The 21,560-nt window shown below is 45.0% G+C and overlaps 1 protein-coding gene and 1 long non-coding RNA gene across 7 annotated transcripts in view; both read left to right on the forward strand.

Annotated features, from left to right (window-relative positions):
- The first annotated feature begins 662 nt into the window (after window positions 1-662).
- Phf12 (PHD finger protein 12) overlaps window positions 663-21,560 on the forward strand; it is a 46,822-nt gene continuing 25,924 nt past the window's right edge. For 4 of the 6 annotated variants that reach the window (XR_015630589.1, XR_015630590.1, XM_087571944.1 and 1 more), the window contains exons 1-2: window positions 663-1,287; window positions 1,921-2,102. Coding sequence is in view for 3 of the 6 variants with exons in the window: in XM_087571945.1 (XP_087428071.1) it covers window positions 1,222-1,287; window positions 1,921-2,102 (248 nt within the window). In the remaining 3 variants the exon portion in view is untranslated. 6 annotated transcript variants of the gene reach the window in all.
- LOC148002980 (uncharacterized) lies at window positions 8,189-13,764 on the forward strand. Its single transcript, XR_015631838.1, has 2 exons — window positions 8,189-10,507; window positions 13,156-13,764. It is a non-coding gene; the product is annotated as an uncharacterized LOC148002980 (long non-coding RNA).

Raw genomic sequence — 21,560 nt, forward strand, 5'->3', positions numbered from 1 at the left:
CATCAGGACCCAAGGCAGCAATGCTCCTGCTAAAATTAGGTGCAGATAGTGGAAATTAAGTGGAAACAGCAGCCGTCCAATCTGCCACCAAAAGTGTCTTTTTTTTTTTTGTCGCAATTTTTTTTTCTCTTTACCAATATGTCGGCCTAGTCCAGACACACCTGACACTGGAGCCATACAGTTCACTACACCATCCATATGCTGCCTACTAGCTCCATACAACAATCACATACTCCTCCTTGGTTGTGACTGAGAACTCCAAGGGCATGGTAGCCCAAATCTCATTACCAAAATGGCGAAAGGAGAAGCTTTTTTTGTGCAGGCCGCCAGGTACAATACGCCTGCGCGTGAAGCGGGTGTGTTAAGGGACGGGGGTGGCAATCCAACACGCCTGCGCGGGACCAGAGACCGTGGTCTGCACACAAACACCAATGGGTGAAGCCCCTTCAAGTTCCTGCGGCTGCGCCATGACCCCTACGCTCTTTCCCAAGCGCCTAAGCGAGGCCTCAGGTTCCGCCCTTTAATCGTAGTACGCTGGCGCACGGCAGAAAGGCGGTGCTTCTGGGCTCCAGGCGAATGCCAGCGCGGCTGCGCGCTGGGGGGTACCCCATCACCGCGGCTGCGCGGGAGCCAGGCCGCCGGCTGTCACTGCGGTTGCGCGCGGCGAGCGGCGATCCCGGGGCGCCTGCGCGGGTGGCTTTGCGGGCGCTCGCGGTAAGTTTGCGCCAAGTGCGCGGCAGCCGGGACGCAGACGGCAGCGGCGGCGAGAGGCGGAGCCCGGGGACCACCCCCCATCATCCTCCCCAGAGTCACCTCACGAACCACAACCTCACCTAACCTCTCACCCCCCCTCCGGTCCCCCAACCCAGGGATGGCAGCGCCCGCTAGCCTTCCCGGCCGGACCAGCGGTCGCCAGAGCCAGCTTTAGCCTGTGGGCCTAGGCCCCGCCAAGGCCTGACCCCCGGAGCCGAGATCCACTGTGCAACCAGCCGCCGGGCCGGGGCTGAGGGGTTGCTCCCCTCTCACGGCCCTTGGAGAGGACGCTGCCGTCCCAGGGACTGGGGGCCGGGGGGTGGGGGGGAGCCAGGGCGAGGAAGTCGGAAACTGTGTTGGGAAGAGAGAAGGGGACCGGGGGTCAGAAGTGTCCTCTTCCCCTCCTCCCCCCTCCCCCCGGGGCTGGGGGGGCCGGAGCAGAGAGCGCCCAGCCCGGGAGGTGGATGAATGTGGGAGAAAATGGAGACCAAGACGATCGTGTACGACTTGGACACGTCGGGGGGGCTGATGGAGGTAAGAGTGGCCCTCATCCCCTTCTCCCAGTGCCAGGAGGGAACCTCCGCCCCACAAAGCCGGCCCTAAGCTCGAAGCGCCAGAGGGCCGGGAAAAGGGGGGGTTCTTCCTCACCTAGTCTTTCCCTCCCCTCTGCAATTTGGGGGACCGAGCTTAGCTTCTGAGGACGTTTGCAGCAGTTTCACCTACCCGCCGCCCTCGATTCGCTCCCTGAGGCTTCAGCCCACTCCATTTCATTGCACCGGCAGGCCTCCCCACCCCCTTCTTGTCGGCCCCTTTGTGCTTTCCCCCTGCACGTCCGGGTACCAAGCTTCGGGCCTCTCCCGAGCCGGGCTTTGGAGTCCCCCACTGTCCATACAAGGAAGTGGCGAGAAGAGAACCGCGCACCCTCTCCCCATCCCCCTACCCTGATCCTCCCCATTTGGAAGGAGCTTTTCTTGTTGTGCTGCAGGAACGCAGTTAGGGTGGGCTCCCCTTGATTCCGGGGACCGAGAGGTTCTGGAAGCAGCCTGGATGGGAGGAAGAAGGACAAAAGGGGGAAGAGGGGTGGGTGACGGAGGAGCGGCGCCGGTGGGACTACGGGCTGCCCGGGAGCTCCGAATGTGCACACACGCCGTCTGTATGTGTGTGCAGCAAATCCAGGCTCTGCTGGCTCCCCCCAAGACGGACGAGGCAGAAAAGCGGAGTCGGAAGCCGGAGAAGGAGTCCCGGAGAAGCGGCAGGGCCACCAACCACGACAGCTGCGATAGCTGCAAGGAAGGTGGAGATCTCTTGTGCTGTGATCACTGCCCTGCCGCCTTCCATCTCCAGTGCTGGTAAGGGCTGGGGACCCCTTTGGAGCTCCTTGGCAGACCCTACTGGGCACATTCCATCACCAGGCCTGTAGAAATAACGGGAGCTTGCAGCCGCTAGCCGACTCTGTAGTCGTTGATGCGAGCGCCACTGCGCCCCTGGTATTTGCCGGGATCCGGCCAATTTGCGGGAAGGAGCAGCAGCATGTCTTGACCCTGGGATGGGGGTTGGGAGAAGTGAGGTGAGCCCCATCTGAGATTGGTTGTAGATTGGGAGCCGGGACTGAGCGGCTGAGTGCGGCCGGCGGCGGCGGCGGCGGCGGCGGCGACGGGGGAGGAAGGGGAGGAGCTCCAGGTTCAGTGCCGCTTGGCGGCCGCGCGCGCCCGCCGCCCTCAGGGCTGCTGCCTGGCTGGGCTCTCCTTAGGGTTAGTGTGCGGAACCCTCGGCCACCCAGTTTACCCTAGTCCTGACTCAGGCGAGCGGGTGCTTTCGACGGTGCAGGAAATCATGAATGGTGTCTCTCGAGTCCACTTCTCTGCCTCTGTGTTTACAATATGGCGACCTGCCTTTAAATTATATTTTTATTCTCAGCGCCATTTTGGCTGCATATATGATTTGCAAATGTCTCCGGGAGAACGGTGGAGGTAGCCCGTGAGCCCTTTCTGCAGAAGCTCCTTGAGGACCAGGGCTAGGCTCTTGCAGGCTTGATCCCTTTCTCTGCAGCTTGCCCCCTGTTGCCACTCCGGTGCTGCCTCCCTCCTCCCCCTTCCCTCCTCCCTCCCTGCTCTGCTGCTGCCTCTTAGGAAATCGGGCTGGGTTAGACAATTAAAATTGCCCTTGGGCGCCGATTTCTCTTCTCTGCTCTGGATCAACGAGCCCTTTGCTCAAAATTCTTTGCTGCTGGGGCAGGATTGTGTTAGGATTGTGTTTGGTGGCTCCGGAAAGGCTGTTTTAAGGAACTGAGAGCAGGAAAGCTGTGCGCTCTCCCACCCTAACTGAAGGGGGGGCTGGGTTGATCACCCGCTGTGCTGCTTGCTTGATCCTTCTCAGCCGCTCTGCCCAGAGCACTCCAGCAAGAGTTTAAACTGTCTTCTGCCAGAAGACCACTTTGCTGCCCTGCACACAAATCCCACATCTATACTTCGAACACAGAGAGCCTCTTTTTCTGATCAGCAACAGCAGACCTGAGGCTAGTGCTTAGGAGAAGAGGGCTCCCGGGGTCGGGGTGGGGGCTGTTTGTTCCCATTTTGATGGGGAAGGACGGGGTCCTGTCCTTTGTTTTGTGCCGCTCTTTTTAGTTCCTTGTTTTTAAAAAAGTGTATAAGGGCCACTTCCACCCACATTCTGAAATCTCCTAGTTTGTGGAATAGTGCCTGCTGTATTTGTACTAATTGCAGGTTTTATTAGACAGATGACTGATACTGGGCAAATTAGGACTGTGGTCAGAAGTTATGTGGGACATTCCCATTACTGACTCCAAGACACCTTTGCCTATAAAGGCACCCCACCTTGGCTTGTAATGTTCCAGAGACAAAAATTACTATCCTGGAGGAAGCTTTGCTACGGGCCTTTAATGTTTTATTATGAAGTGAGTGGTGCCAGCAGTGAGGGCCTGTAGGTTTTGTTGTTAACCTTTACTTCCTCTAAAGTGTAATCACCTGGAGAAATCCCTCTGGTCCAGTATCTTTTGCTGTTCTTTTCTGTTTGAGATATGTGAGGGTTAAGATGGCCTCACTCTGTAGCCCCGCTTGGCCTTGAGCTCACAATCATCCTCCTGCTTCAGCCTCCAAAGTGTACCTTGTTCTTCCTTCCTGTTCTTGAGCACAGGAGAGATTTGTGCTTGAGTCTGTTGCTTACTTTTGTTGTACTTATTTGATATATTACTAGGACTTTTAAATTTGTTCTCTTCCTTTTTCTTTTTCTGTAATTTTTGAGACAATCTTGCTGTGAAGCCCTGTTTGACTTGACATTGTATTTTCTATAGAGCCCAGGATGACTTCTAACCTGTGCCAGTCATTCTTGCCTGGGTCTCCTGAATGCTGGGATAACAGGTGTGCACCACCATGTCCAGCTATGTATATATGTATAGTTTTTTTTTTTTAATTTTAAGCATTGGCTAATATTACCTCTAGGGTGAAGTGGTTGTTAGTTAAGATTAGTGACTCCTGTTAAGTGAACATTTGATAAACTGTTATCTTTTTTAAAAGTCTCAATAATGTTGAAATTATTAAAAGTCTGAAGCATCTTAAGAGCATTTGGTACACAATCATGAGGAACAGAGTTTGGATTTCAGTACCCACACAGCAACCTGGGTTGCCCGACATATCCATTATCTCCAGCTTGGGCAGGGAGCAGAGGCAGGATTATTGGCACTTAACTAGCTTCTAACCTTGTTGAGATCTGGTCAGTCCAGGTCATAGCTTAGCTGAGAAAACACCCAGGATTAGGGAGAAACCCTGCCTCTCTAAGGCAGAGAGTAATGGGAGGACACACGTACTCACACACATGGATACATAGTTTACTTTTGTTTGTGGGGTGACGTGGAGCACAAGTGGAAGTCAGAACAGGAGTGGGCTTTCTCCACTGTGGTGGTTCCTAGGGATTGGGCTCAGGATGTCAGGCTGTCCTGTTTGGTAGTAAGTACCTTTACCTCCTGAGCCATCTTACTCCTAAAATAAATAAACCTTTATATTAAAACACATCAACAAAAATCAAACTGAGGCATGGAGAAAGTGGGTTATCTTTGTCTAAGGCTGGGCTTTTTAACTCTAAAGCTGAACCATGAGCCTTCTAATAGATGAGGGTAGAGCTTGTCAAGACTGTTTTTTTGTTTGTTTGTTTTGTTTTTTATGAGTACACTGTAGCTGTCTTCAGACACACCAGAAGAGGGCACCAGATCCCATTACAGATGGTTGTGAGCCACCATGTGGTTGCTGGGAATTGAACTCAGGACCTCTGGAAGAGCAGCCAGTGCTCCTAATCACTGAGCCATCTCTCCAGCCTGCTTGTCAAGCTTTAACTATGGTTTTTGCTCTAGCTGGAAGGAGAGTGAGGGAAGGGTGTCTGTCTGGTTGTTGGTGAGATTGAGGCTTGCTCACACTAAGCATGTCACTGACTGTTTCCCTGCTTTTTCCTGAGACCATGAGTGGTAATCAGAGACTGGAGAACAGTAGTTACTGAGGTAGGATTTGTTTACTTCATCAGTTCTCCCCGAAGGTGTCAGTACTGAATGTACCATTGGCTTAGCTGAATTAGTCTCTAAGTCACAAAGCATTCTAAGTTTGGTGAAAGGGCAGGAAGCCATCTTTTAAATGAGAATCCCCTAGATGCTTTCATTTTATAAGTGAGGATTTCCCCCACTTTTCTGTATTTTAAGCCACAGTCTCTCCAGCAAAATTGAAATACTAATTCAGCCAGGGTTGTGTGGTCAAGCAGTTAATATGTGAGAGATCTTGATTCCTGGGTGTGTTTTCAATAGTTTCCTGTTCTTGCTTCCTTGTGTGGGGTAAGGTTAAGTGCAGCTGTGTCCTTCCTTTAGAACTTGCTGAGATACATTACTGAGATATGTGTAGTAATCACACTGTCCCTTATGCACAGAGTGTATGAGAATGAGGGAAGCTCTGTAAGACAACTGGGTATATGTTTGTTGCCTGTAATCCCAGCCTTCTAAAGGGAGAGGCTAGAACAGTGAAATTCCAAGCTTGCTTGGTCTGTGTGAAAAAAACACAACCAACCAAACAAAAGGCCCCTTGTCTGGATTTTTGCCATTCTGCTTTGTGGTAATCAGTATATATCAGAATGTCCCTGAAGTGGCTCTCTGGGTGGGATGGTACTGGGAATTGAACCTTGGTAGGGCCTGGGTAATCTGCCTCAGTTTCCCAACTAGACAAGATTATAAGCCTGAAATACCAAGCCTAGACAGAAGTGGTTACTAGGCAAACTAGTCTTGGGCTTAAGACACAACACTAAACCAACCATTCCATTTCCTTACTGGAGGAAAGGACTGCTCACGTCTTGCTTTTGTCCTGCCTTTTCTCTCAGGGATCAGTGTACTGTGGAAAATCATTCTGGTTATGGTCTTTCTGGGTTTTCGGTTATTATTCTCTGTGTTAGGAAATGAGTTGTGAGGTATCATAACCTCAGCAGGTTATGATAGTAGGTTACTAAGCCTGGCCCTGATGAACTGGAAGGCTTTCAAGTGTTTGCTGGTGACCCTGACCCTTGTCATCACAGTGTTGTATAAGGTTTCTCTACATAGATTGATCTATAGAAATCTGTTAAAAAGTAGGATAACTGGGTTGGAAGAGATGGCTCAGGAGATATGAGTACTGGCTGCTTTTCCAGAGGACCAGAGTTCAATTCTCAGCAACCATATGGTGGCTCACAACCATCTATAACTAGTTTTAGGAGATCGGATGCCCTCTTCTAGCTTCTGTGGGCACCAAGAACACATATAGGCATGCGTAGTACATATAGGCAAAGCGCACATGAAATATAATTTGTTTCATTTTTTTGAGATAGGGTTTCTCTAAGCAACCTTAGGCTGTTCTGGAACTCACTCTGTAGGTCACACTGGCCTTGAGCTCAGAGATCTGCCTGCCTCTGCCTCCCAAGTGTGGGGATTAAAGGCGAGTACCACCAATGCCTGGCTTAATTTTTAATCTTAAAAAAAAAAATGTAGGCTAACTGGTAGAGCTCTAGTTGTTTATCCATCTTCTGTTTGAGTTGGGAAGGATTGTTGTCACTGATGAGTGACTTCCACAGAGGAAGAGTAATGAGGTGACTAGAAAGTGGCTGGTTTCTCTCAACTTTTCATGGAATTTTGCTCTAAGCAGACAACCAAAATGGTCTGATTGAGAAGTGCATCCACCTTGGCAGATCTCAGCGTGGTCCCTTCCTGTCAGACAGATTTCTGTAGCATTTGCCTCCGAGTGTTATATTTGGAATTGTTGGCCGGCTTTCCTCTCTCTGGTGTTGGCAGCAAGATCCAAAATGAGGTTTTCGAAGAATAAGAGTGAAAAGGTCTCTGTGCACAGGCAAAACTGAGCTCAGCATGGAGTTTTGCGTGTTTAATTTCCAGTGAGTCATAACAAAGGTTTCACACAAAAGCATCTAGAAGTTTCCATCTTGAAAAAGATCTTTTGCTCTAAACTTAAAAGAATTTTCTGCTTTTGTTATGTTTGGCTCATTGGACTAATAGCCAACCAGTGAGTTTAAAAGTACATGGAGGCGTTCTTGTTTCTTTTTCTTTTTTTTCCTTTTCTTTTTTTCGGAGCTGGGGACCGAACCCAGGGCCTTGCGCTTACTAGGCAAGCGCTCTTCCACTGAGCCAAATCCCCAACCCGGTGTTCTTGTTTCTTATCTCATGAATTTGTTTTTGGCATCCTAAGACCTGAAGGACTGCAGGTGACAATGAGTCCTTTCTCTCACTCTCCTGGGAACTAAGACTATCTCACAATCAATAAACCTACGTTGTTTTTTTAGTATTTTGTTTACTCATCTATTGTAATGAACTAGGATCTAGTGTTTATAGCCATTCACTTAAAAATGGAGAGTCCAACGTTAGCTCTGCTTTCTGACTTACTGTGGGGCTTGGCTGTAAAGTCTTAGATGAGTGAGTACAAAAGACAAAGAACGCTCATCATTTAAAATATTAGAATAGGGGGAGGGGAGATGGGGTGGCTCAGCAGTTAAAACACTTGCTGTGTTGACAAGAAGAATCAAGTTCTGGTCCCCTATACCCACATAAATGGCAGGTGATTGTGGTAGGCTACCTGTAATTCAGTCTAGGAAAATCAGATGCAAGATCCCTAGAGCGAGCTGGCTAGTCAGCCAGCTTTGGTGAATTTGACAGAAGACCCTGCCTCAAAGAAAAAGGTGGAAGAGGAATCAAGGAAGGTTCCTAAGATCAAACTCCAGTCTCCACCTGCAAACTCATCTGCACGCACACAATTCAAATAAGGAGAGACAGGAGACTCAGCACAAGTTTAAGACAAGACTAGTCTTATATAGTGAAACCCTGTCCAATAATGGGGGTTGGGGTGTGAACATTAATGGTTGATCTCTTCAGTACCGCTGGAGCAGATTAATATTTATTTCACTGCCAGAGGCTATATTTCTCTGCCCCCCCATACCCCCTTCCTCTTCTCCTTAGACTACTTAAGATTGAAATATTTGCAACTCCAAATTTATCTTTCTTGCTTACCACTTTTTTTTTCGGAGCTGGGGACCAAACCCAGGGCCTTGTGCTTCCTAGGTAAGCGCTCTATCACTGAGCTAAATCCCCAGCCCCACTTACCACATTGTTAATCTGATCCTTCCACAGTTATTTGTGCTGTTCTTTTTGTTCCTGGCAATAAATGCTTTTTATGCTAAAAAAAAAAAAAAAAAAAAAAAGAACACTGGTATGTCTTCAAGAGACAACAATGTGTATCTCCAGCCCCAGGGGCTACAATGCCCTTTTCTGGCCTCTGACATCAGGCATGCACATGGCATTCAAACATACATGCCTACATGCCGGCCAACCCCAAACACATTAATATTCTTAATTCAAAACAAATCAGGTGTACTTTTAAAATAATAATTTTGGTGTATTTGTGGCTCAAATGGTTTGAGCTTAAAAAAGCAGGTATGTTAAAGTAGTACAGGGGTAAGTTGTCTGTGATGTGACAGGTTGTGTTGTCTTCTGATGTCGGAATCAATCCTAGGGCCTTTCCCCTAGTCAAGTACTTTATTACTTACTATATCCTAGCCCAGGTGCTGGGTTTTGTTTGTTTTGTTTTTGAGACCAGGCTACTCTATATAGGCAATGCTGGCCAATAATTCAACATTCTTTTGCTTTAGTGTGGACATGGACACCTGAAACCATTCCTGACTAGATGGAGGGTTTTGTGCAAATTGGTGGCTCTGTTGTAGTTTTAGCTTTGTTTTGTTCTTTTAATTTGGGACCTATTCTGAAATTACCATACTTAATGAAAGGTGGTGTGCCCTTACCCACCCCCTGTTGTTCTTCAAAGGGTCTCACAGTACATTACAGTTGTGCTCCACTAACACACCATATCTTCTGACTTTGTAAGTGACTTGTATTTTTTCTAGACATAATATGTATTTAGATAAACCTTAATTTAAATCTGGAGATAAGATTCATATTGCATGGTATAAATTCTTAGGTGTACCTCCAGTAGTGTTGATTTGGGATGTTGTTTTTAAGACTTTTCAAGGGAGTGCATGCTGACTTGTCTATAGCACAGAAAAGAGATTCAGTAGTCAGCGCTGAGAAGAGCCTCAGGTCTTGGACACCTAGAACTCCCATGCTAGAAAGGTGAAAGTGGCGGGATAACCAGTCTAAGGCCAGCCTGGGCTACAAAGCCATGGGAAGGGATAGGTGAGAGGTAGATGCACTACTGCTATGTACTGAATGAACCTCACTTCTGAATGAAGTATGAGTGATAGGTAAAACTACTCTAAGGGAGTCATGGTTTTCAAGTTCTTCCCTGTAGCATTTAGCAGCACTTAACAGTATTGGTTCCACTGTACACATAGACGTACAAGTTTTGTTACCTATATGCCAGTTGCTGGATGTCTGGGTTGTTTTTCTTTTTTTTGCTTTTATAAAGAATGAGGCTTAGAATATTCAGGCACAAGGTTTTTTTGATTGGGTTGGTTCGTTTGGTTTTTTTGTTGTTGTCGTCATTGTTTGTTTATGATTTTGGTTGTTCGAAACAATATTTGGCCGTGAGTGTCCTGGAACTCGATCTCTAGACAAGGCAAGTTGGCCTCAAACTCAGATCCTCCTGCCTCTGCCTTGGGAGTGCTGGGATTAAAGGTCCAGCTAGTATACGTTTTTTGTGTGTAGATGGTTTCATTTCTTTTGAATGTGTACCTAGAAGTGGAGTTGTTGGGTCTCGTGCTAACTCATGTTTAACCGTCAGAGGAAATGCTGGGCAGCTTTACCAAGGGGCACCATTTTACTTTCCCAGAAGCAATACACGAGATTTTGTTTTCCACATCCTTCATAATATTCGTCATCATCTGTCTTTGTTAAGGCTATCCTAGGAGGGTATCAAGTTTTAATATGAGTTTCCTTAATAACTAATGACACTAACCATCTTTTTATGGACTTGCTATACATATGTCTATACCAAATCCCTGTCCTTATTTGCTGTTGGACATTTTTGAAACAGAGAACTAGAGTTGCAGACAGTTGTGAGCTACCATGTGAGTACTGGGACTTGAACTTGGGTCCTCTAGAAGTAGTTAGCAGCCAATGCTCTTAACTGCTGAACCATTTCTCTAGCCACCGCCACCACCACCAACTCCTCCTCTTTATTTTTTTAATTGAATTTTTTTTTTTTTTTTCAAAAAAACTTGGCAAGACTGGGGAAGAAATTCAAGACCTTACACTCTATCACCTAGTTACATCCCAGCTGTTATTGTTACTGTTAACATTATTTATTGGACTATAAGAGATGCACGTTCTTTTTCAGATGTGTGATTTGCAAATGTTCTCTCATTGTGTTGGGTGTTTCTTTGCTCCCCTTATTGCTTTTCTTTATGTGTATGTGTGTGTGTCCAGGTGCCCAAGGAAGTCAGAAGAGGGCTTTGCTTGGGTCCTTGGGAGCTAGAGTGAAAGAGGGGTGTGTGTGTGTGTGTGTGTGTGTGTGTGTGTATTTGAACAGGGAGGCAGGGTTATTATACTCAGCTAAATATGGAGGTAGGGTTATTACATATAGATATATAAATATCAAGGAGGCAGGTTCAGCTAATCTCAGCAGAAACAGTCTTCGGACTATAAACAATCTTAGAAAAATACAGTGGACATTTTCTGTACAAACTTTGAACATTTACACTTAGAGCAGAGGAAAGTTTTGCTGTCCCTCTGAGCTTTACCCTGGGAAGACTTTATCACTCTCGTGGCTGAGGCATTGGGTCCTTAACATGGCTGTGCTCGTGTCAGCAAGTGCATACTCAGAACTTCACTCTGTCATCTATGCAACACACATGTGAGGGGAGAGAACCAGTTATATCGCCCCCAGGACAGAGTCTCTTCATGTGGCCCTAGGTGTCCTGGAATTCAGAGATCTGCCTGCTTCTGCCTCCCAAGTGCTGGGATTAAAGGCATGCTGCACCACCATATGGCTTAGATAACCAGTTCTTGTGGTTGCCTTCTGACCTCCATGCACGTGCACCCCACAAAAAAATACATACACACACTAAATAAATGTGTACATGTGTTTGTTTTGTTTGTTTGTGGGTTTTTTTTAAAGATTTTATTTATTTATTATATGTATGTGTGTGAGTATACTATCACTGTCTTCAGACACACCAGAAGAGGGCATCAGATCCCATTACAGATGGTTGTGAGTCACCATGTGGTTGCTGGGAATTGAACTCGGGACTTCTGGAAGAGCAATCAGTGCTCTTAACCACTGAGCCACCTCTCTAGCCCTGGTTCTGATTTTTAAAACAAGTCTCTCTTCCTCTCCCTCTCCCTCTCCCTCTCCCTCTCCCTCTCCCTCCCTCTCTCAGCACACTTAAAAGGGGGGACTATAATCTCAACACTTGGGAGAAGGCAGAGGCATGAGGATCAGCATGCCAGGTGGTTCCTGCCTACATGAGACTTTAGCCTTAAACAAAAGACAAACAAAAGGATAGTGAAATAGAGAAGAAATCAGAGAATCTTTGCCTAAAGGTTTTATGTAGTTCATAGAATCAGGAGAATTTTTGCTACCTTGACATGACATCCTTTTAAAAGAAATGACCTACATCTTTTTCTTCTGCAAGTAACAAAATAATAGGAAATGGATGGTACTTAATGTGTGCTTTTGATTATGGGTGAGAGTGTTAAAATCCATCTGTGAACTTGGTTGTTTCTCTAGTGTATGCACATTTCCTTGGATATGTGGTTAAATGGGCTTCTAGCCGCTTTTACAGTGACTAGTACAAGCTTCTTAAAACCAGTATTAGGTTTTTGTTTTGTTTTATTTAATTAAGGGAGGGGAGGGGTGACTTTCAACACCTTGTGTAGAAGTTAGGATACAACCACCATACAGGTCATAGGTATCAAACTCAGGTTATCAGGCTTGATGGCCCAAGCCTTCTGCCTACCAAGCCACTTCTCCAGCCCTAGTAGTCTTGTTTTAAGGTGCCAGAATTCCAAACCAACAGAAAGGAAACAGGCTTTCCCAAACAACACACACGCACGCACGCACGCACGCACGCACGCACGCACGCACGCACATGCACGCGTGCGCGCTCTACCTTTGACTTAACAGCGAGGGGGTACACCACAATCAGCTAACTGCATTAGCATTCACCACAGGTGGCACTTATAAGAACACTTCTACATAATGCTAGCCTCCCAAGAGACAACAGACAGGAGTACAACTGTCACCTTGCCAGTTTCCTGAAAGAGGAGGACATTGTATTCAGTACAAGTCTTAGACCACATTTCAGAAAGGCACTTTGGTGTTGCTGATTGTCACCATGCCCAGGACACACGCACAGGTCACTTGTTGACTATTTTCCCATGACTTACAAGCTGTTAAGAATGAGATGATGTCTGTTTTCCTGCCTGCTATTTCCGGTTATCAAAATCCCTGTCTTTTAAAGGCTGAGGTTATTTTGAAATCTAGGTCTCAGCAAATGAGAACAAAGATAAGGTTTTAGCACATCTCTACGGTAGGAAAAGCTGAGGAATGAGGTAGGAGAAATTATTGATTTTAATCCATCAGTAAGGAGCTGAAGTCACTACTGTGTAGAACAGCCGTTACATCCACAGTAGCAAATTCCAAGTACAGCTTGTAGACTGTACTTTCCCAAGTAAAGAAACACTTAATCCGCTCTTAGACTTCCTCCTCCATTTGCTGTTGCACTGAATGAACGTTCACTGAAGGACTAAACTCGAGACCTACTGCCCTTTCCTCCTTGCTCCTGCATGATTGCAAGTGAGAGGCATGCAAAATAATCGCTGATGGGTATAAGTGTATTTTAAAAGGTGTCTAGTTGGGGTTGGGGATTTAGCTCAGTGGTAGAGCGCTTGCCTAGAAAGCGCAAGGCCCTGGGTTCGGTCCCCAGCTCTGAAAAAAAGAAAAAAAAAGAAAAAAGAAAAAAGAAAAAGAAGAAGAAAGAAAAAAAAAAGGTGTCTAGTTACTCTCCCCGCAGCCAGCTCCCAGATGAATGAGACTGAGACTGTTAGTTTTATTTAATCAAACTTTACCTCACAATACCTGGGTAGTAATTGATCTATTTTTATTCTCTAAAATAATTTGGCTACCTCCCAGCCAGAATCCCTGAGATGTTTGTATTTTAGTATTGGTCTGGTTCTCTGAGCTTCGGGTGTCTCAGCTCATGGTGTCTCCCCCAGACCCATTCCTCATGGCTGAACCACCCCTTCTTTTTGTGTCTCTCCCCCTTGCCTAGTTGGTGGAAGTACCACCCTATTCTCTCTTCTGCCCAGCCATTGGCTGATCAGCTTTTATTGATAAGGCAGAGAATAAATGGTGAACATTATTTACATAAACTTGACATGGGAGGTGTTTGGAATAAGCATTATAATGCCATTTCCAAATTGCAACAGATTGGTTGGCAGAGAAATCAGCATTTTAAAAACAAGAATAATCGCTGGGGATTTAGCTCAGTGGTAGAGCGCTTACCTAGGAAGCGCAAGGCCCTGGGTTCGTCCCCAGCTCCGGAAAAAAAAGAGCCAAAAAAAAAAAAAAAGAGCACTGACTGCTCTTCCAGAAGACCCGAGTTCAATTCCCACAACCACATGGTGGCTCACAACCATCTGTAATGGGATCTGATGCCCTCTTCTGGTGTGTCTGAAGCGGCAACAGTGTATCCACACACACAAAATAAATCTTTAAAAAAATGTTTTAAAAAGCTAATCTTTACACTGTGCATAGTAACAATATACTTGCAGGTAGGGGACAGAAATGCTATGTAGTTTATGCTGTAGAGATGTATCTTAATTTATGCAAATGTGGCCGTGTTTCCTCCAGCAACATTTGTTTTCCTAGACATTGGTCACTATGGTAGTTAATTCCACCATGACCACCACCCCCCTTTTTTTTTTTCCTGAAAAATTATATGGAATATCTTCTAGAAATGTTTCCTAGTTTTGGTTTTTTTGTTTTTTGTTTTTTGTTTTTTTTTTCAGAGCTGGGGACTGAACCCAGGGCCTTGCATTTGCTAGGCAAGTGCTCTACCTCTGAGCTAAATCCCCAACCCCTTGTTTCCTGGTTTTGAGAGCGTGAAATAGCAATGAGGTTCTAGCCAGCTGGAGAGCACCAGAACCTAACACTAGTCTTTCCCTGATGTGCTCTGCATGCAGTTCCTTTGAAACCAGCATGAATGAGTGAGAGAAGATTCTCCATGGGTTTGATTTTTAACCACAGCCATAAGACCTCACTTAACTCCAGGCCATGCAGGAGGACCTCTCAGAATTACTAACAAGCTTAAGTTCTAGGTAGAACCCAGATTATAGCCACACCAGCATTCCTGAATTACAGATTTTCACTCAGTTCTGATCCACACAAAGATGTTGAATATTATTTTTCTCCTGTCTTCTTTGTGAAAAGCAGAGAAGCTAATACAATACAGAGGACTTGGGGTGAGATGGGATGAGGTCCTGTGTTTTATATATAATCAGGTAACAGGGACCCACCTGCCCTTGCTTTTCTCTCCACCACTCATGAGCTTCTGTAAATGCTTAGAAAATTCCCACTTCTCTGAACCATAGCTAGAATTCTACTGATCCCCTTTTGGAAACATTAGCAGGAAACTTAATGGTGAACTTTTTCAATAGAAAATAATCGGGGTTGGGGATTTAGCTCAGTGGTAGAGCGCTTGCCTAGCAAGCACAAGGCCCTGGGTTCGGTCCCCAGCTCCGAAAAAAAAAAAAAAAAAAAGAAAGGGAAAAAAAAAGAAAATAATCAGTTACTGGTTTATGAAAATTAATCCATTAACCTCACTAAACGTGTCTTGGAAAGAGCATCCTCTTACATGATTGTAAGGAGACTTCTGTCACTGATTTGCTTTGTCTGTCACTTAATGACTACTTATTCCTTCCTCTGTGGCCCTAGTTTCACCTAGCATAGTCATTCCTTTCCTACTGATAAAGGGAACTGGCTAATTCTATTATATCAGACAGCTATGTGTCAGGAGAATATATACAGTTTAAGGTAAATAACTCATTTTAGCATAGAGCAAGCTTATATGCTTGCTTCATTACTTAAGTTTGTATATGCACAAATTGCCCAAAAGTGGGCCAAAGGGAAAAACCATGGCTCTATCTCTGAGAAATGTGTTGAACTTCTAAGTAGGTTACTGGAGGTGTAACTGGAAGAATTTGGAGGCCCAAGTCAGCACTTAGCTGTGGCATCAAACCATGACAGCACAGCTTGACAGCAAGTCGAGAGATTACTCCCGTCCTAAGGGATGGGAAGCTTTCAGATTTAGTAGGACTGGGGATAGGGAGAGGTTGGAAGTAAAGGGGGGGAGGGAACGAGCCTGACACTATAGGGCCTTCCTCCTCTGCCAAAGGATGGTAAAGGAAGCAGAAATCTCTTTAATTTCAAGTAGGAACGTACTGCCTAAACTAAGTTAGGGTGTGTGTGTGTGTGTGTGTGTGTGTGTGTGTGTGTGTGTGTGTCTATGTGTCTATGTGTCTATGTGTCTATGCACACATGCCAAGGCAGGAGGATTGCTACAAGTTTGGGGCCAGCCAAGGCTATATGTATAGTGAGACCTTGTAGGGAAAAAAAAAGGAAAGGAAAAACACATTGTTAGTATTTTTAGCTTTTTAGGCCTTGGTAGAATTTTACATCCATTATTAATACCTGGCCCAGATTTCTGAGTTGTTTTTGTAATAAGAGTATATGATAGCTCACAACAGAAATCTAGTACTTAGGAAGCTGAGGTGAGAGGATCACAAGTTCAAGGCCAACCTGGGCTACCGTGAGACTCTATCTCAATCAAAATAAAACAAAAAATTTGACAAAACAGTACTCGGTTTTGGTTTTCCACACCTCTGAGACACTTAAGGAATATATAGTTGTTCTTTCTGACAGTAAACTGTTTTCCAGGGGTGTCAGAAAACTACTGCTGAGGTCAAGATGCTGAGCCTTCCCAAGTTAGGTAGGCTGCAGCGCCACTGGGAGATAAAGAATAAAGTCCCCTTTACCGATGCTGCCGCAGTCCATCTATTGGAAGAAGTGAGAATTGCAGAACAGCCAGGCTGGTGATGACCCAGCCTGTGGTACTGGACCCGTCCTGTAGCAAAGGCAGCAGAGACAAACACTGGCAGGCCTCTAGTACTCCCTGCTGCCTCCTCCCTTCCTGCACTAATTTGTAGTGTTCCTCTCCAGGTGCCCTCCGCTAGGAGGATGCCAGCTCTGCACAGAAGACAATAGAACTTGGGGCACAGCTAGTTGCTTGGAAGGATTGCGTGTCTGCAGAAGTGACGCAGCTCGCTAACATTCTCAATGGGGCATTTGTGGTTGCCTGGCACCCCTTGGTTTCCTTGTTAACACTGTCACTGGGGCTTTGCATTTGTACTTTTATGTACTTTGTGGCATTCGCTGTATTTGAGTGAGTGGTTAGGCTAAAGTAAAGAATCATTATTCTGGCACCCCATGACACTTTTCTCTCTGTATCTTTCAAGCTAGCCATTTTCTTTGCCTTGGAAGTCCAGGCCATATTTGAAGATAAAAGCTATTGCCCACACAGGTGTCCAGAAGAGGCTTGCTGGTTTTGCTGACACTTAAATTTTATTAAATGTTGTTCCCTTAAAGTATGTAGTATTACACTTAGATATATATTTATGATTTTTTTTGTTTTATTTAATATTTTTTAAGATAGCTGGGCGGTAGCGGCACATGCCTTTAATCCCAGCACTCAAGAGGCAGAGGCAGGTAGAGCTCTGAGTTCAAGGACAGCCAGAGAAACCCTGTGTTAAAAAACAAAACAAAAAATTAGTTGGGCACAGTTACATACACTTTCAATCCCAGCTCTCAGAGTACAGAAGCAGGAGACCTCTGTAAGTTGGAGGGTAGCCAGGCCTGCATCGTGAGACCCTGGCTCAAAAAAAAAAAAAAAAAAAAAAGTATTGGTAATTGTGTGTGGTATATATGAGCACATGCCATGTCACATACCTGGGAACTGGAGGACAGCTTTGACAAGCTAATTTCTGTCCTTCCATTGTGCATTCTGAGAATGGAACTCGGATGGTCAGTATCATATTTCAAGAGCTTTTACTCTAAGCCATCTCACAGGCTCAGATGTGTGTGTGTGTGTGTGTGTGTGTGTGTGTGTGTGTGTGTGTGTGTGTGTATGGGTTTGTTTTGTTTTTAAACTTTACCTACTGACTCTTAGCTCTTTCAGGATATACCTGGTTTAAGTTTATTAAAAAGCATATTTTCTTTCCCTTTTTAAAGATCAAAAAAAAGTTTACGTTTATTTATGTGTATGAATGAGTGTTTTGCCTGTGTGTCTATCTGTGTGCCACAAATGCGTTTGGTGCCTGTGGATACTAGAAGGGGTCAGATCCCCTGGAACAGAGTTATAGATAGTTGTAAGCCACCATATAGGTATTGGGAACCAAACCTGGGTCCTGTACAGAGGCAGTAAGTACTCGAGCTGTCTTTCTAGATTTCAAAGGCTTATTTTTAGAAAGATCTAGAAGTCCTTGTATAGTGATGCTGTCTGCTGTGAGGTTGAAATAAGATTGTGGTTCTGTCAGCAATCATTGTGCCCCTCCTTTTAGGCATGGTACCAGTTTTTAAGCTAGCCTAGGGCAGCAGCATCAGTCTGAAAGAGGAAACCTGTTGTAAGCATGCATTGTCCTATCTGTTGGCCTTCACAGTGCTGCTAAATGTAATTAGGGGATGTTAATCTGGTAGTAGGCCTCAAATGGATAGATGAGACTCATGAACTATGAAATTAGAAAAATGCTGAGTGCCGTGTCTCACACCAAAACAAGGCAGGGTGTAGATACACTGTGGGGAGCCCTCAGATCCTTTTCTGGGTCTGCCACTTTATTTCAACTGAAATTGTTATAAATGGCTTAGAGAGCTTTAATCTTGGAGATTGATAGTTTCTGACAGAAGGGACCCTACCGGCTCACGTGACTGACCTCTTTACAAGCTCAGGAGAGAGAGGTTCTTGGTCTGTTGTATATAGATAGTGTTTGTATAGTTAGTGTCTCTGAGAAGTATTTGTGTTAAATAGTTTATCAATCCACAGAGAAAATGGGATGTTCTTCTTGAATATTTCCATCTGTTTTTTCTTTTATTCTATGATATACCAACACCTTTGGTTAAGTGAGATTTTTCATTGTTTTTTGGCTGCCATTGACCAGTTTTATGTCACTGTTACTTGGATAGTTACAGGCCACACATTAGTCATCCCACTTTTTTTTTTTTTCCCTTAATGTCTAGATCTGAACACCATTTTTTAAAAATCTGCCTATTGTAATACAAAGAAAGGATCTCTGAGGTAGAAGTCTTTCTGCTTCACTGTCTCTCTCTCTCTCTCCCCTTTGTTCTTATGTTCCCCTCCCCCCTCCCTTCCAGTTCGATATTGAAAAGCTGCTTGTGCTGGGTGGATGGCTAGTGTAGTGCTACGGAGCAACAGGTCCCACTGGTGGTGACTAGTCTGAAGGAGATGTCAATGTTGTACAGGTTCATGTATGTTAATAGGCCAGGGAAATGCATGTAGTTAGACTCAGATCAATGACACTGGCATAGGACTTGAAATAGATGCTTTTAATTAGAGAGCCAAGAACCGTGACAGCTACTAACATCTTCCATTTGTGGTGGTGAGAAAAAGCCTCATTAGAGAAGGAAAGGCATTCTAAATTAAAACTGGACTCCATTCTTTGGCTGTACGTTGGGATCATCTGGCAATGGACTTTGAATCTTACAGAAGTCCACCAGTATAAGTATCAAAGTGACCCAGTGAGGGATGTCTGTAGTTTTCTGTTTGGCTCCAAACACTGACCAATCCAGAACTTGTCATCAGTAGTGGAGATGGCTTGTTTGAATTTGCTTGTGGGAGGCACGCCGCAGAGATTGGCTTTAAGAATTGTTTTAGCAGGGTGTTAGGGCACAGTCTTTAGAGCACCTGGTAGGTAAAGACAGGTAGATCTGTGTAGCTTCCAGGCTAATCTGATCTATATAGTGAGTTCTAGGGGAGCCAGGGCTTCATGGTTGAGACCCTGTCTCAAAAAAAGTTTTTGTCTTGAAAGAGTAATATCCATAGTAGACTTTCAAATCCATTGGTGTATTACAGAATTAATAATAATGTATTGGGTTTCTCTGGCATCACAGAAAGCTGCACCAATATCAAAGGCCTGTCTTTTAGTTGGATATGCCATCTATGAATATGCAGAATATATGAACACATTTGTAGAGGTTAAAAGTCAACCTCTGGGGGTGGGGATTTAGCTCAGTGGTAGAGCGCTTGCCTAGCAAGCGCAAGGCCCTGGGTTCGGTCCCCAACTCCGAAAAAAAGAAAAAGAAAAAAAAAAAAGTCAACCTCTGGCTGTTTTTCTTCATGAACAATCTGTCTTAGTGTTTGAGACAGGGCTGCTCATTGGCCTAAGGCTGAGATCACATGTGTGCACACCCAGGCTGGTTCATGCCTGTGCAGGAAGTACTTTACCAAGTGAGTTTTCTCCCAAACTCCTGGTATTATTTTAAAGCCAGAAAATGAAGTAGTGGTCCTTGCTCTATTAGCTAAAGACTTAACAGTTTTCCAAGACAAGCCATCCCAGGTACAGAAGATAGCTGTTATGACATTAAACTTACTAGTGCATGGATGGTTGTCAGGAGGAATCAGAGTTGAGATGCTGTAGTACTCCAGACACCCACCTAGGAAAGAAAACTTTGCCATCTTTAAAGGGTCACTGGCTGAATTACCATTTACTGAGTAAGTATGAATGATGAAAGAAAAGAGTGTGCTGTTCATTGAAATAACAAATGTTTGGTGTGGGTCTATATGTAATAACTGATTTGTAGTTGAGTAAGTGTGGTATTACTGGTACCTTTTTCTTTTTTTTCTTTTTTTTCAGAGCTTGGGAGCAAACCCAGGGCCTTGCACTTGCTAGGCAAGCGCTCTACCACTGAGCTAAATCCCCAACCCTGGGTACCTTTTTCTTTTACCTGTAATTTCTGGAAAAAAGACCTTGTCTGAAATCCCAACACTTAGCACATTGCCTGGCATAGTGTCGAGCAAGTGTTTGAATGGACAGTAAAATTATTCTGATCTTCTCCCCGATCTCTGTTTTTGTTTTTTTTTTTTTTTTTTTTTTTTTTTTTTTTTTTTTTTTTTTTTGTTGTTGTTGTTGTTCTTTTTTTTTTTCTGAGCTGGGGACCGAACCCAGGGCCTTGCGCTTCCTAGGTAAGCGCTCTACCACTGAGCTAAATCCCCAGCCCCCCCCCCCCCCCCCCCCGATCTCTGTTTTTAGTGGGGTATATAATCATTTGTGTGGTACCTATTGTGTAGTTTGACTGACCGACAGAGAGGGAGACACTCATCAACTATCACACCATAAACAACCAGTCCTAAAAGAGACACAGAAATGGAATCAAGGAATTCCAGTCACAAAGATAGGAATCTCTAAAGTGATCAGCCCTGAATTCCTAAGGAACATCTTGCCAGGTAGCACAAGCAGGGTCCAAAGAAGATGTAGTCAGACAAGGCAAAGGCAGTGAACACACATGCTAAGACCTACAGTACATGAGGTCCAAGATGCCAAAGGCCCCCAACCACAAGCTCTGCTAATTTCTTTCAGTGCTTACCCTCAAGCTTGGAAAGAGGATTTGTGGCTACTTGGCCAATGGTCGCCAACCAAGCCCAATCAAAGCCAACAATGTAGATAGCAAGCTTCAGTTCAGGCCCTGTAGAAAGGCTCTATGTGGGGGCTGGGGATTTAGCTCAGTGGTAGAGCGCTTACCTAGGAAGCGCAAGGCCCTGGGTTCGGTCCCCAGCTCCGAAAAAAAAAGAACCAAAAAAAAAAAAAAAAAAAAAAGAAAGGCTCTATGTGTGAAGTGAAGACAGACTGACAGATATAACCCTCCACACTATCTGTAGGTAAAAGGCTGGCTCCTTTTATAAGTAAACTTGATGTATCCCATTTAGAAAACAAAGCAAAAACACTTGGTCTAAGTCAGATGTGTGTATTCCTGAATCTTAGTTCTTGGAAGGTGAGGGTGAGAGGACCAGAAAGTTAGTCATCCTCACCCACATGGAGAACAAAACAGACTGAAGCTTATGCAGTGAAACTTCATGAGACCGTGTCTTTTCTCCTTTTTTGAGGCAGTTCCTTAGTGTAGCCCTGGCTGTCCTAGGACTCATTCTAGACCAGGCTGGCCTCAAACTCAGAAATCCATCTGCCTGTCTCTGCCTCCTGAGGTCTGGGTTAAAGGTGCATGCCACCGCCTTCCAGCTAGAGTCTCCATGCTTTGCTTTTTTTTTTT

Source organism: Rattus norvegicus, chromosome 10, assembly GCF_021556685.1.
Source record: "Rattus norvegicus strain SHRSP/BbbUtx chromosome 10, alternate assembly SHRSP_T2T, whole genome shotgun sequence".
Classification (NCBI taxonomy): Eukaryota; Metazoa; Chordata; class Mammalia; order Rodentia; family Muridae; genus Rattus; species Rattus norvegicus.